The sequence below is a fragment of the Sabethes cyaneus genome, chromosome 2, assembly GCF_943734655.1.
Source record: "Sabethes cyaneus chromosome 2, idSabCyanKW18_F2, whole genome shotgun sequence".
Taxonomy (NCBI): Eukaryota; Metazoa; Arthropoda; class Insecta; order Diptera; family Culicidae; genus Sabethes; species Sabethes cyaneus.
Window position 1 is genome coordinate 90,862,717 of NC_071354.1, and position 15,655 is coordinate 90,878,371.

At 44.6% G+C, this 15,655-nt stretch overlaps 1 protein-coding gene across 1 annotated transcript; it reads right to left on the reverse strand.

The window, feature by feature from the left end:
- Window positions 1-8,401: 8,401 nt before the first annotated feature.
- On the reverse strand, window positions 8,402-14,641 carry LOC128735686 (Krueppel-like factor 6). Its single transcript, XM_053830170.1, has 3 exons — window positions 14,607-14,641; window positions 8,641-9,500; window positions 8,402-8,574 (listed from the first exon to the last, which is right to left on the reverse strand). Exons 1-3 carry the CDS (start codon window positions 14,639-14,641, stop codon window positions 8,402-8,404), a joined length of 1,068 nt encoding a protein of 355 aa, XP_053686145.1.
- Between the last annotated feature and the right edge of the window lie 1,014 nt (window positions 14,642-15,655).

Below are 15,655 nucleotides of genomic sequence, written 5' to 3' on the forward strand. Positions count from 1 at the left end.
GCTGACATAACTAGCAATAAAATTAGGGAGGGAACATTGATTTATTTTATTTTTCAATCGCCTCAAGCTCGTTGATCGCATCACGCATCATGCACTTTCAAGTAAGCACTTCTACCATTCTACTCACGCTCTTAGTGTCTAGTTTGGGATTTATTTGCTTTGTAATTGCACTTGTTTCTGGGTTTGCTTTTCGCGGCACTCAATTACCGGTTTGTCGTTCTAATCTCCTATGTACAAAAACAGGTTCTAAATTCTAGCTGCAGAATACTATGCTCAATAAATTAGCTAACGGAAGGCGTCACACTGGCTTTATTATAGTTTAGTAGGTTCGATTCGGATGCGCGCTCATTTTGCATCCAAATCCGGTTGATCTTCGGCTGAAAGAAATCGTCTATGAAATCACGGAATTGTATTTTTCCCCTTTCTATACAGGCTAGGATTTGATTTCGTTTAAACAAATTAAGACGGTAGGCATTCCGGACAGATGCAATGATTCCTAGAACAAGTGAAGGCAAATCTATTTTGACGGTATGGGCTGGTTGGGAATTAAAACTGTTAAAAAATGGCAAGCAATGTTTTAAACCTGAACAAATAGTGTCTTAAAAGGGATTGTTCGTTGTTGTTTATGACCTAACTGTGATTTTTCATTCATATCCACTTTCATCACTTCTGTGCTGTGCTGTTTTGGAACACAGAAAAGTATTTTTTAGTCCATTTTTCCTCAAAACCTTTCATGAGGACATTTTTAAATTATCCAAGAAAATGGGCTTTAAGAGACTCAGAACTTCATGCGGTTTTGTCACGAGGGTCCCTATTTAATGGACTTATGAACGAAATCAAGAATTAAAAAATTTGAGATCTCTTATTTTCTCATAAAACTCTAAGAGAAATTTCCAGACTTTCTCGAATATCACCTATTGTTGATTTATTGATATTAGACATAACGAAAACAGTCAAGTAAACATCAGCTCCACTCAGGAGGGAAGAAGTTAGACATCGTGAGGAACTTCTTGTTCGTCGGATACAGCCCTTCTGGGGAAAAGCGAGAGTGTCTAACGAAAGCCTGGTTCGGGCCGCACGACAGTGCTTTGCGACTGTAGGGTTCAGCAGAAGCTGAAGGGAAAGGCCGAGAGTAAGATGACCTAATCGTTCCGCGCCTTGAGCCGAGAGGTCCGAGTAACCAGCCAAATGGTGAAGAAGTAGCTGATCAAAATGGACATTTGTATGCCGAAATGTCAGTCGCAGTCGGCCGTGTTTGAGCAGCAGGTAATTACCCAGAAGTAGCGGCTGTAGGCTCTGATGATAACCTTTTTCCGGCGAAGCACGATGTTATGGTTAGAATGGATGACGAGACCTACTTGACGCTGGGCGGCAATGACCGACCAAGTTCTAGAAGAAGGTCCTTTTGTGACTGACGCTCATCGAAAAGGGAATGTTCAAGCCGCTACAAGTTCTTTCCCTCGGATCTTGCGGTGTATGGGAAGATATTTGGTACGAAGTGCTTGCCGGAAGCTGCCGCCTCCATCAAGTAATATCAAGAAAAGAAGAATGTGGCCCTTTGGCGGGATCTGGCCTCGATCCATTATGCAAGGAGATCACTGGAGGAGATGGTCCGGCTAAAGATAAAGACCGTCTCCCCCTCCCAACGTTCCCCGCTGCGACCGATAGAAAATTTTTGGGTGAACCTTAAACGGAGGATCTATTCCAATAATTTCGTGGCCAAAACGGAGAAGCAGCTATTCGCCTGGGCCACGAAAAAGCTGAAAAACATGCCGACATCCATCTTTTTATCAGCCATAGCTATCAGTGATAGGCTTAATCGCTGTAATTACCGCCTGCTAGGTGCTCCCTTACATAACGGGTGACAACTAATATTTTGGAATTTTTTCGAGGCCCCTATACTCAACAACAAACGAGCTCAGGGAGAAATGAGAGTGTGTATGTGTTAGCTCTTTCTCTCTTCTTTCCGTCAGTATTTTTTGTTTTGTTTATGCTTGCTCAGTTTTGCTAAAAATGGCGTCAAAACAAGAAGCATTCCGCGAGCGTGTTGTACAATTCTAAGAACTTCCACAAAAATCTCGTTAAAATGTGTACGGTACAACCTTTAAAAAGCGAATATGTTGCGGCTTCGACTGTTTACCATATACTAAGATGCACAACGACTATTCGCAAGCAAGGTAGTGGAAGACCAGCCAAAATTATCGACGCAGAAGGACATCGTTCTCTTTCTCGGTTCTTCAACAATAAGTCCTCTGGTTTGGCTATCAATTAAGATGCATCGGACGAATGTTTGAAGAAAATTTTGATCCTGTTTCTACAAAAACATCATGCAGATGGACAATACGTGTTTTGGTCGAATAGAGCATCGCTGCATTATGCCAAAAACAGCCAAATCGTTCCTGAATACCCATTCGATCCCATTTTTACCCGAAGACCACGGCCCGTAAAATCTGTCTCAGTGCGCCCAATCGAGGATTTCTTCGGAATTTTGAGGTCCTTGGTGTACAAAAATAACAGTAGAGACACGAATTGCAAACAGTTGATTGGTAGAATCAAGAGATGTATTCGCAAGACCTGACGGCCGTACAACGCTCCTGTTTCGACGTCAAACCAAAGCTTCGCCGAACAGCCGATTACGGACCGTTTTCAAATGCACACTATTTTTTTTCAACAATGGATAATGTATCTTTAATTTCGGTAAATCAGATCTTCTTCATGTCTTTTTTGACAGCTTGAGAAAAAATTCCAAAATTTTAGTTGTCACCCGTTATACGCATATGTTGGGTTCGAAATGAACAAAATGTTGGCGGGTCATTCAGGTCGATCCCAACTCTTGCCAGCTTGGTTCGTGGCACTTACACATTGTCAAGCATGTTGACCAAACCTGAATTTACCAACATTTCAACCGACATGTGAATATGAATACAGGGACCTTCAAACTTTGATACGTCGTTTACTTCTAATAGCAAGAGAATTCGTAGGACACTACGCGCGGACTCTGTGCGGTCCCTGTCATTACGAATCAGATTTTTACTCCGACAAACCCTTCAAAAAGCAAAGGAAAGCCTTGGCGCTACATTCCGGTGTCGGAACTTGACCTTCTATTCTTTATTCAATAGACTAAGCAGTCAGCTCTTATAAAATACAGGAAAATGGTGGGGCTAGTACTTCGATCCTGTTGTCTCTTTCAGTCTCCCAATGACTGGTCGCTAGACCAGCGTTCGACCAGAGCAGAATGTGCTGGTCGTTAGACCAGCATCGTACCTTCAGGCTAATTGGAAGGCTCAATCCTTCGAAAATGTCAGGAATATGGAATAATGCATTATTTTTCACTGATTTGACAGCAGCATACGATACAGTCGAACGCCAACAGCTATGACAGATGATACACGGGTACGGGTTTCCGAAGAAACTAATGTGACTAATCAAAACTACTCTAGAACGAGAAATGTGCTACGTGCGCATTTTTGGACACCCTCGAGTACCTTCGAACTGTGTGATTCGACGAGGGGGGATCGAAACCGTAGGACTGTTTTTTAATACGACTACCCAACTCCCTGGCTTCGCATACGGCTTCGTTAGCACTTGAAATTTTCAAGTGGTGGAGGGAATCTACGTTAGACTGAAAGAGGAGACTAGAAAAAGTCAATGGGTTTAATACCAACTAAATTCTGATTGAAAACTCAAAAGAGGCAACATTTGCTTCGCATGGACGGTGGTCATTGACGACGATAAACTTTAAGTGGTTCATGAGATCATACATTTGGGATTTCTGGTCATCGCCGACAACAGCATGAATAAGGATATTACATGACGCATTTAAGCTGGAAATTGGACCTTCTCTGCCATCCAAAAGACGTACTCCGCCGTAGAAAGCTAACGATGTACAACACATTAATAAGACCGGTAGTCCTTGAGCCAATAACTTGAGATTGTAATATCACTTGCGGAGATCCCGCCGACGCCAGCAATTGCTTAACCAGGTCAGGAGCGGTTTACGGCAGTTTTTGATCCGGAAGGGGGTGTCTTAATTAAGAAATTTATTGTCTAGGTACTAAAGGTAAAGTAAGATGGCAGCCTCATCACGAGACTCGGTACTGCTAAATCTGTTAGAACCCCGAAAGTTTGGCATCGCAGAGATCTGCCGCGAAGGCGAGAAGGTATGGTGGATCTGTGGTGGCTAGATAGATTGGCGATTAACGAGAGATGTGTAATTGCTGATGGTGATGGGCCGTTCCTTTAACTATACCATCATGTACGAGTACTGTTCACGCGAAGGTAGATCCGATGACGAGAAGGAAGCGTACTATGCGCAACTAGAAGTAACGTCAATCAGCTGTTCGCCATAGGACAGCAAGACGCCATTGGAGATTGGATTGGATTGCCACGGTGGAGCAATTGGGCAATTATCGACGAGCGCAGTATGAGTGGACCACGATCCTGAGAAGCAAAATTGCCAGGAGGAGGACAGAGGTCGCGAAGAATTAGAACAACTGTTCGAGGCTAATGACTCGCGTAGGTCCTATGAGAAGGAGAACCAACCTTAGGATACACACCGAATCCTTTTATGTATAGGTAGTGTTAGGCACAATTTCGCAAATTCGCTAATTAGTGACGCTAAATTCTAATTAGCGGGTTAGCGTTTTCGCTGAATTTGGAGTACGTTAGCGAAACCGTTACTTTCGCCAAAAGTAAACCCTTGAGATGGCTAATCGCTAACTCGCTAAACTTGCATGAAAATTGGAAATGCATTTTTTATGCATTGGTCAGAAATAATGTCATGATTGTCATGTGGCGTTGGCGATCAGCTGGCTTCTCTGTTTTGGCCTAGAAACTATTCGCCCAAATATATTCTGGGTATGAAGTGGGGACGGCAAATGAGGAGCGTCCAACATAGCTCAAGCCATCCCAAGCCCCTACCTAGCGCCTCTACGTGGCCATGCCTGGTAATGCTCTATTGAGTAGCCAAGCTAGAAGGTGCGATGCTGGATGGTTCCCGGCTGCTTGATCTCAAAACCGCGGTTTTGGGCAGACGGCGGAGCTACACGGCCTTGCTAATAAGTAAGCCTAATATAAGTTATTTTATTTATTTTTTTTCGTTTTAGCTTATGAAGCATCTCCTGCTATATAGTAAAAACTTTGGTCGAAACGAGTTTTAATACTGCACATGGATACCAGAATGAAAAAATTAAATTAATTATTAAAAGCACTTATGGAACCTCAAAGGACGCTACTCTATTCCATACGAAGGACTGCTGGTGAGATTGTGCTATTTTTGTCCATATATACCACATTTCATCTTAATATCATATTATTAATAGTATTATTATTGATATCATAAATGTGGATGGCTGGATGATGGAGTGGATTGCCAACCTGAATCCTTAAGGTCTGAAGCAAATATAGCACTTCTCAATTCAAAACAAACAAATCATCACGTGGGTTAAAGTTGGTACAGCGAAATTGTTTATTACATGGAAGGATCCTAATGCTGGAAGGCGACTCTTATAACCCCGAAATGCGCACAAGTGCCTCTGCTTGTGGGTCCGCCCAATCTCTTTTGGCCCTTCTGTAACAGCATTAGTGTGAAATTCATGTGATAATCAAATTTGGATCTACTGTAATTCTACCTACATACATTGGCAAGTCCTTGAAATGATGGTGGCTTTCCCCTACTACTACCTACTACTAGAAACTATTCGCCCAAATATATTCTATTGTTTGCAGCTGCATAACACTGGATGGGTTAGCGGTATTCAGTATAACAATTATCTTTAACCGGTTCATCTCCTCCCGTGATCTTTCGACATAGTGGGCCGAGGTCAGGACTGCCAAAAGACCACATCTTCCAGGCGGCAACTTTTGGCAAGTCCGTCATGCTGCATATCTCCCCGTTCATCGCAAGCCTCGAAGGAAAGAACAGCGGCTTGGACATTTCTCGCGTAACTTTTCAAAAGGACCTAAGTAACAATGAGAGATTCTCTTTGTGCCTCTTCTCTTTCGGTTGCCACGGCGATGTAAATGCACTTTAAAACATCTGCCTTGCATAAATCGGTTGCTGGTGTTACCAGCTAACTAATCGTCGTCGTAATAATCGAAAGAGAGGTAGACCAAAGAGAGTCTTTTAATGTTACCTAGGTCTTTTTGAAAAGTTACTCGAGATTTCCTTCTCGTTGATCGTCAGTTATAGAAGGACCTCCCTTGGGAATTTGGTGTGGGAGATATATTTGACGTCATCGCGTAAATGGGGGATGATGGCGCGTAATGTACCCAATGCTTTGCCAGTCGTTGCCGTCCAACATCAAGTAACGCTCGTCATCCTTCGCCAGAAAGATGTTTCATTTTGGCGAGGTACTTCTTCACCGTTTGGTTCAAGCTCTCCAAGTTGCGGAAGGCTAGGGGCACCTTGCTCTCGGTGTTCCTTTCGACTTCTGCTGCACTTAACCTTTCTCCAGAAAGGGGAGGTTGTTGTTTGTGCCGGATCGGCTACACCCTGAGGCACGAAGTGTCTCACAATGTCTAACTTCTTCATTCCGGGCTTCAGCTAGCAATACGAACAAAGAGTCGAGTGCAATTGTCCTGTATACTGTATGCCAGCGGTTCCCAACCTTTTTTCGGTTCGCGTACCCCCTGACGGATTTCCCTATACTATTCTGAAGCGAACTAAAGTTTTGGCGTACCCCTGGGGGTTCGCGAACCCCCATTTGGGAACCGCTGCTGTATGCTATTCAACATCGCTATTGAAGGTGTGATTCGGCAAGCGGGCTTCAAAACGAGAGGAACGATCTTCACTAAAAGTAGCCAACTCCTAGCCTTCGTAGATGTTCTGCTATGAGAATTGGGCTACAAATTAATGCGTCAGAAACCAAATGTATACAGTAGGAAGAGGCTCGAGAGAAAACAACGCTCGCCTGTTACGGACAGTGACTATATTGACGGTGATCAACTCTATATGGTAGATTTTATATTTGAAATCTCTGATCATTGCCGGCAGCAATACGAATAATGAGGTTCAACGGCGCATTCAAACCGAAAGTATTTCCTCAAGACATTTCGATTTTGATGATGTACAAAAGGCTAATGCAACCACCGGTATTCCTTTCCCTCCCAGTTGGTATTCCTTTGCCTCCCAGGTGGCCTCGAGGTAAGACGTTGGTCTAATAAGCCACTCGTCGTATGTTCGAATCTCGGCTGGGAGAGGCCCTTAGAGTCAATAGAATCGTAGCACTGGCCCCGCAATTGTCCTGTATTCTAACAGCTGGCTGCGAAGTCAGTCGTATAAAAAACAGAAGGTCAATTTCGGTAACGGAATGTAGCACCCAGGCTTTGCTTTGGTATTCCTTTGCGGATTTAGGACTGTCTTTTTGACGTATTTACACGAAAGGTACTATTTTTGGCGGAGCACAAACGGTAAACGGAGAGTTGTGCAGGTGTATGAACCATGAGCGTCAGGCTTTACTTGGAGAGATTCTCAACGTACATCTGGCGAAAGTCAAGAAACTACGGTGGAACCGCTACGTCGGAAGGATGTCAGTCGACTATGTTGCGAAATCTATGCTCTTCCAGAACCCCACCAGCACCAGGAATAGAGCGGCCTAACGTACTAGATGGCTCGACCGGGTTAACCGTTATGTGTACGGGCAATTTAACACCCATAAGTGTTCGGAAGTGCGAAATGCAATGCTTCTAACTTTTCTATTTATCCAAGACAAATTTGTACAATTGTCAATATAACCAAACAATATTGGTATCAAAATTCATGAAATCACTCCAGAAGTTGAAGTTTATGCATTATGAGTCCTTTTAACTAGTAGTATTCGAAATGGCTTGGAAACCGGAGGCCCACCGGTCATTGGTACGCACTGAGTATCACATTGTAGAAAAGCCTCTAACTTCAGGCTGCAGTCATAACTTTCCCGCCCGATGTACCCGTCGAGTTTTTAAAAATCGTGAGTGAACAGTGGTATTGTGAATTCCACCAGATTACCGTAAAGGCATGACCAATTCATTCATTTTTTGTCATCTTCCTATTATGATCGATATGATTCAAGGTTTGTGATCTAGTACAGGGGATGAAAGACAACCTTTCAAATAATAGCAAGCCAGGCCAAAAAACAGTGATAGAAACACCTCCCCTAGGAATCGCTCATTGCAAACAATACAGAAGCCCTCGTTGTCGAAGTTTTCTTCGTCGACCGAAGTACATAAGCTCTCATTGAAACAACAGCAACCTAATTACGCTCTAGCAATCAAACGGACTTCAAGTAACGCTCAGAGCCAGAGTTTAACACAATATATAATGAGTTAGAGAGATAAAATGAGATTCACGGTAGCACGTCGCTGATGAGTAGCGGAGTATTGCTTCACTGGTGGAATATCTAGTCTAGAAACCGTGGCGCCCTCAGTGCCGCTTCATGTGCAGCGAGAGGTGATCCGAACGGCTAAAGGAACGAGTACACAATTTGCAGCGGAACGGTTTGAGACCAGTGTGCTTCCGGTAATGCCGCGTCAACTCGTCGGATCGAGCGAAGCGCCAGACGCAGCCTTCCCAGGTGCAGATATACGGTTTTTCCCCTGCGGAAAAAAATTAGTTAGATGGTTTAACAAATAAACAATACTATAGGTACTTCTTCGCCTTACCTGTATGCGTCCGCTTGTGCGCTTTCAAGTGAGAACTTTTGGTGTACACCTTATCGCAGCCGTTAGCATCACATCGATGGATTTTCCTATTCTTGGTGATTGTACTTTTCCCACCATCCCCTCCTCCTGGCCCACCGATATCCGGTGGTAAACGGGGTGAGAGTGAATAGTCGGTTCGTTCACATTTGATCATTCGATCGGGACTGCTGCTGCTACTATGATGTCGGGCTTCGAGTAGAGCTCGACCGGCGGCCACGGCTGCAGCTGCTGCCGAAATGCCGGCCGCCGACGAGGATGAAGGCTGCAGTAGTCGGTGAAACGCTGCAGCTGCACTGGCAGATTCACTCAGCGGATGGTTTTTGGGCAAACTGGACGCAATTGCTATCGATGCAGCCAGCGGAATAGGCGGCATTAGCTTGGAACTTAGTACTGGCACTGGTTGCAGGGCGGACGGTTGCGACGCCACCATCTGCTGTGGCTGTTGGAGATCCAGAAACGAGTGTGGAGGTGGTGTATGGCGGCCGATGTCGTGGGGGGACATCGCGTGCGGACGATGGGGATGGGTATGATGGCTAAAGGCACCGGCGGCGAACGACGGATACAGTTGCGTAGGACTCTGCTGAACACAATAGTTGTACATAGGATACGTTTCTCGTAAGGTACTTGATTTCGAATCATCGCTAAGATAATTGTTATTATTGATAATGCTACTGTTGTTGTTATTGTTATTGGCTAAGGCATCTTCGTCGATGTTGTTATTATTATTGCTGATGATGGTGCTCCCGCAAAGTGACGAGAACAGGTGACTGGCAGTGAATGGCGAGTGGGGTTTACTGGCATCATTGTTGATGGTGAAGAATCTGGAAAATAAAATGAACACCGTCATTCATTCATAAAATTATTTCAGTTATTTTTCACAAACAAATTCAACTGACATAGTTGACTTATTGAATATGAGCCATGCTTATAAAAATCTAGTGTAAGCTAATTTCTGTGCAAACTTATGTGACGGTTCGCTTAAAGAAGGTTTCAACTGCAAAGAAAGTTCGAATGCGGGCAGTTACAGGTTCGTTGCATCCACAAGTTGTTCGATGAAAACTCGGCTGCAGTAGTTCGGTTGATCGGGGCAGGAAGCGTTGCGATGCACGGAAGCTCAAAACAGATAGAATTGTTGGTGAATCGATTCCGCCTTTTAGGATCTTTGATACACCTACAACTTGCTGAACCTTCCTACGCCGCTCCAGTTTTTGAAAACCCAGAAGACGACAACGATAGGGTAGTAGATTTGATGGATCACGCTACGGTAAGTCCCGTAGCGCAAACCGGACAAAACGTTTTTGCAGCCGTTCCATATGCAGAGTCCATGCCAGTTGAACAGTATAGTGTTTTCAAACAGTGAGGATCACTGAAATCATGAGCAATCTTAGCGATGACGCCAAGCTGTCGGAAAGCTTTCGAAAATGCAGTGGTGCGATTTAAATTGAACGTCAGTGTGGCATCAAGCAGTACTCCGTGGTCATTGAGTTGGTCGGCTCTTGAAATTGCATGCTCATTTATTTCGTAGTTGAAGAAGATCGCACCAGCGATGGAAAGTCATTACTTGGCACTTCGGGATGCTGATCGTGTTGCTGCCAGTTTCTCGTGCACCAGTCAGCGAACATATCCGAAAGCCTCTGAAGCCGTATGCAATCATCTATAGAACGAACTGGTGAATACAATTTTACGTCATCAGCGTACATTAGCTTGCATCCAACTCCAAGCAGCGTAGCATATCGCTGAAAAACAGCTTAAACAGTAGAAGTCCTATGTTGCTGCCTTGAGGCACACCCCAAAAATTAGTAAAACGGGAAGAGAAACAGAAGTTAAGCTGCATACGCAGAACACTAACCTTCAGCAATCGTCAATAGGCAACGTAAAGGAACGGAACTTCAGTGATGGTTGCGTGCATTTTAAATGTGTACATTCCTATAGATCAGTATAGAGCCGCCGGAAAGGACCGACTTCCTACAGAATTTTACAAAAACCACTACCAACGGCACTTCACTGGATAATTTCAAGGATTCGGGAGGAGGAGAAACTACTGGAGGAGTTGATGGAAGGTGCGGTTTGTCCCATCTACAAAAAAGGCGACCGGCTAGACTGCTGTAACTACCGCGGCATTACGCTGGTCAACGCCGCCTACAAGGTGCTCTCCCAAATTTTGTTGCGTCGTCTATCCCCAATAGCAAGAGAATTCGTAGGGCAGAATCAGGCGGGCTTTATGGGGGCCCGTGCTACTACGGATCAAATTTTTACTCTCCGACAAATCCTTCAGAAATGTCGAGAGTACAACGTGCCAGCCAGTGAAGTGCCGTTACTAGCGGTTCTTGGTCATTTTTGAAGAGTTCTGCCGGGAGTCGGTTCTTTTCGGCGGCTCTATTATTTTGCAGCAGACCGATTTTTCGTCGGATCTCTTCGAGATCGGGAGCCGGTACGCTGTTGTCGTTTGTTGGTACTCCGAGTTTAACTTCCATTGCGTTTCCTGCTGCTATATCGCCGTTGAGGTATTCATCGAAGAACTGCTTCCACCTGTCGACCACCTCGCGCTCGTTTGTGATTAGATCCCCTCCCTCGTCCCTACACATGTCAGGATTTGGTGCGTGGGCCTTGCGAGTTTGATTCACCTTCTCGTAAAACTCCTCACGATCTCTGTCCTCCTTCTGGCGCTTTTTCCTTCTCAGGATCGTGGTCAATTCATTCCTCGCTCGTCGATACTTCGCCAAATTCTCTCTCGTGGATATGCTCAGACAGTTTTCCCAAGCTCTCTTTTTCCTCTCTATCGCTTCTTGGCATTCTCCGTTAAACCAATTATTTCGTGCACTCGAGGTTTCTACACCTAGCACCGCGGTTGCGGCCTCGTTGACGGCCTAGCGTATCCTACTCCATCCGTTTTCGAGGGTCGAATCATCTAGCTCCACAAAGGAAGGCAGAGCTTCATCCAGTACGAGCGCGTAGTTTTCGGCAATACGCGAGTTGTCTAGTTGCCGGATGCTTAGCCGAGGAGGGCGGCTTTGTCGCGAGGTATAAACCGTCGATAGTTTTCAGCGCACATGTACTGCTGTAGTGCTAATATCCGCACTCCGTAGGGATCGTACGTTGGTGATGTTCGAGAAAAAGCGGCACTCGATGAGAATATGGTCGATTTGGTTCGAGGTTCGTTGGTCAGGTGATCTCCAGGTGGCCTTGTGGATATCTTTGTGAGGAAAGAAGGTGCTTTTGATCACCAAGCCTCGGGAAACCGCAAAATTGATGCATCGCTGGCCGTTATCGTTCGTGTCGGTGTGCAGGCTATGGGGCCCGATCACCGGTCTATACATTGTTTCCCTGCCGATTTGGGCGTTCATATCCCCGATGACGATCTTGATGTCCCGTGGTCAGCAGCTGTCGTACGTTGCCTCCAGCTGCGCATAGAACCCTTCCTTCTCGTCGTCGGGTCTACCTTCGTGTGGGCAATGCACGTTTATGATGGTGTAGTTGAAGAAACGGCCTTTTATCCTCAACACGCACATCCTCCCGTTGATTGCTTTCCAGTCCATTACGCGATCCTACATTTTGCCCAACACTACGAAGCCCGTTGCCAGCTCGTTGGTCGCTCCACCACTCTGGAAAAATCGGGCTCTGCCACCACGGATCCTCCACACCTTCTCGCCCTTGCGACAGATCTCCTGCAGTGCCACGATGCCAAATTTTCAGGGTTCTAGCTGATCGAGCAGCACCCTGTCGCCACCAATAAAATTTAGCGATCTGCAGTTCCAGGTACCAAGTCTCCATTCCATGTCCTTATTTCGTCGCCTTGGTCCATGCCGAATATTCCGAGAAGATATTTCTTGACTCTTGTTGTAAGTTTTTTGTTGTTTAGATAGGTAGCCGTACTAGGGCTTACGCTACCGAGTCTCGTGATGGGGCTGCCATCTTGCAGTGTCGAGACACACTGTGCCTCCTCCCCTGTTGGTATACGACCTTAGTTTCCAGTGGAAACTTTCCACCGGGGATGGTTGCCCGATCTCTGCTAAGGTTGCTGCTGGTACCACGTGGAGGTAGGGGTAAAAGTCGCTAGATAGGAGGCTAGGGACCACAATGGGGTCCGTTTTACGCATTATCCAACCATTTACCAACTGACTGCCAGTACTATCCCATATTATAGCCGTCCCTGGTGAGGACTCATTCGTTACTCTGACCAGTACACTTAACTATAGGAGGGACTTTTGCACTTTCAGGAGGCTTCAGTGGGTAAATTTAGAATTCAGCATGAAGGAAGGGTAAATGAGGGGGGCCTAAGAATAAACCCATGCTAAAGTCACTTGACATCGAATGGCTTAATTCTATTAAGATTCGAACCCATGACCATTTGCTTCCTTGCGGCTACGGAGCCCCCCCCCCTATGGAGGGGTAAGAGTGCAATTTTAAGGGGGGCGTAAGAGGGGGGCTCCTGTACAAATGAAACACAAATTTCCCCTGAACACGAGAATTAATCAAGCAAATGGGACCAAATTTGTCATGTGGGGGTTTTAGAAGGCAAATTTGTTTTTATATGATGAATTGAGACCCCTTCCCCTTCTAAGAGGGGGGGCTCCCATACAAATGAAACACAAATTTTCTCAAACACGAGAGCTAATCAAGCAAATGGAACCAAATTTGACATGTGAGGGGTTTTGGAGGCATGAATTTATTTTGTGATGATTCGAGGATACAAATAAAACAGAAATTTTTGCGTAATTGCCATATTTTCTGCTATGTAACAAGCGGTAAGCTGTGAAAGTAAAGATGTAAAACCTTCTCGGAGCAGAAGACAGTGAATCGACGTCGCTAACTTACGTGCCTGTTGCCATTCATGTCAAAGGAGAAGGACATTCGAATGGCACATCATATTTGCGATGAACGTACTTTGGCTTTAATGTTATTTCTAACCAATGGCACTTTTAAAGGTCACAATGGAGTTAAAGTAAGATTATTGAAATATGTCAAATTACGCAAAATCATATTTAATTCAATAATCTGTGGGCTGCTCATTCATTACTATTTCAACCTTTATGATGCACACAAATGATTTTTAAAAGAAATCTCTATGTCTCAATGGTTCCAGGCGTTGTACTTATGTACCCCCGCCCACGTATTTTCAAAGCCACCATCGCATTCAATGAAGAATTGAATCTGAATATTTCGCTCTTCTCTTTTAAGCATTCCTTTTGGGGCGTCCAACCAATGGTTGAAAGCCCCTTTTTAAAAAGTTAATAATTATAAATAAACATTCCTTCAAAGAATAACACTCACATATTCTTATAAACATACATATCCAGAAATGCAGTTTTCTTTAGACTTTGGTCTAATGATCTGATATAGTCCTACGTCACCCTTTCGTATAACCCTTAGGGCTGTATACCTTGCAGTTTTTTCATTGTTGGGAGCATTGGACCACTGCGACCAGTTGTTCTTTGATCTATCGTGGCGTGTCCTCTTTTGCTGTGTTTCTTTTCTTATTAACAGAGTATGTCATTTAGTAATTGGTATCTTGATTGAAGGCATTATCCCAAAACTACCATATTGCTCAAACCGACGCGATTTACACAGACCTCCCTGCTGCTTTTGATAAGGTTAATCATTGCATCGCTGTCGCTAAATTGGACTATTATGGTTTTAGCGGTGATCTATTGAACTGGATAGAATCGTATTTAACGGGACGAACGCTGAGTGTGAAAATGGGTGACGAGACTTCCGATTCGTTCCTCGCTACCTCCGGGATTGCACAAGGCAGCCATCTGGGTCCGCTGGTATTTCTATTGTATTTTAACGATATAATCCATTCACTAGAATGTCCACGTCTCGCATTTGCGAATGATTTGAAGTTATTTTACGCAGTTCATAACAGCGACGATGCGTTGTTTCTCCAGCAATAGCTTAATACCTTTGCTAGCTGGTGCGAGACTAACCGAATGCTGCTAAATCCAACCAAATGTTCGCTCATCACATTTTCGAGGAAAAATCACCCGCTACACTTCCAATATACATTAAATGGGATTCCAATTCAGCGCGTGGGACAAGTAAAGGATCTCGGCGTGTTACTTGATGTAAAGCTCACTTTCAAACAACATGTTTCTTTCATTGTTGCCAAGGCCTCTAGACAGCTAGGCCTGATTATGCGACTGACACGTGACTTCAACAGCATAGAATGTTTGGTAGCGCTCTACGGGTCACTGGTTCGAGCCTCTCTAGAATACTGCTCTGTAGTATGGGTCCCTCACTACAACAACGCAATCTACCGCATCAAAAGTATCCAGCGTCGGTTCGTATGCTACGCTCTTCGAAAACTTCCATGGCGTCAACCAATGAGAAACACGCGATACGAGGATCGTTGCCAGCTCATTCGTATCGACACTCTCGAAGTTCGCCGAGAAACAGCACGCGCCATGGTTGTCTCGGGCACCTTGACATCCAACATCGACTGCCCTACCATCCTTCGTCAAATCAACCTGAATGCACCAACGAGAGTACTGCGGAGGCTACCCCTACTAAATCTACCTTTTCGTCGCACCAACTACAGTGCCAACAGTGCCAACAGTGCCATCACTGGTCTGCAGAGGTCGTTCAACCGAGTTTCATTAGTGTTCGATTTTAATTTGTCTCAACAAGTATTACGTTCAAGATTTGTGTCTATGTTTCGACGTTTTTTGTATTAGTTAATAAGGGTCATAGGGCAAGCTTTGCCTGTTGGCAACAATAAATAAATGATTGCGAATAAATTGTACTGTTTTATGAGGAGAACTAGCCTATATTTCCGAAGGCTGCAAGAGTCCTTTATCAAGAAATTTGAGCCTTTTATTGAATAATGCCGTGCATTCGCTCAGTACATGATGCGCACTTTCACACTCTAGGTTGCAGAAACGGCATCTATCGTCATTAAGCTGTTTTATTACCGTTAGATGATATATTTAGATGATAACAGTGACCAGTAACCGTTCCGCTGAAAGTACTCAAATTT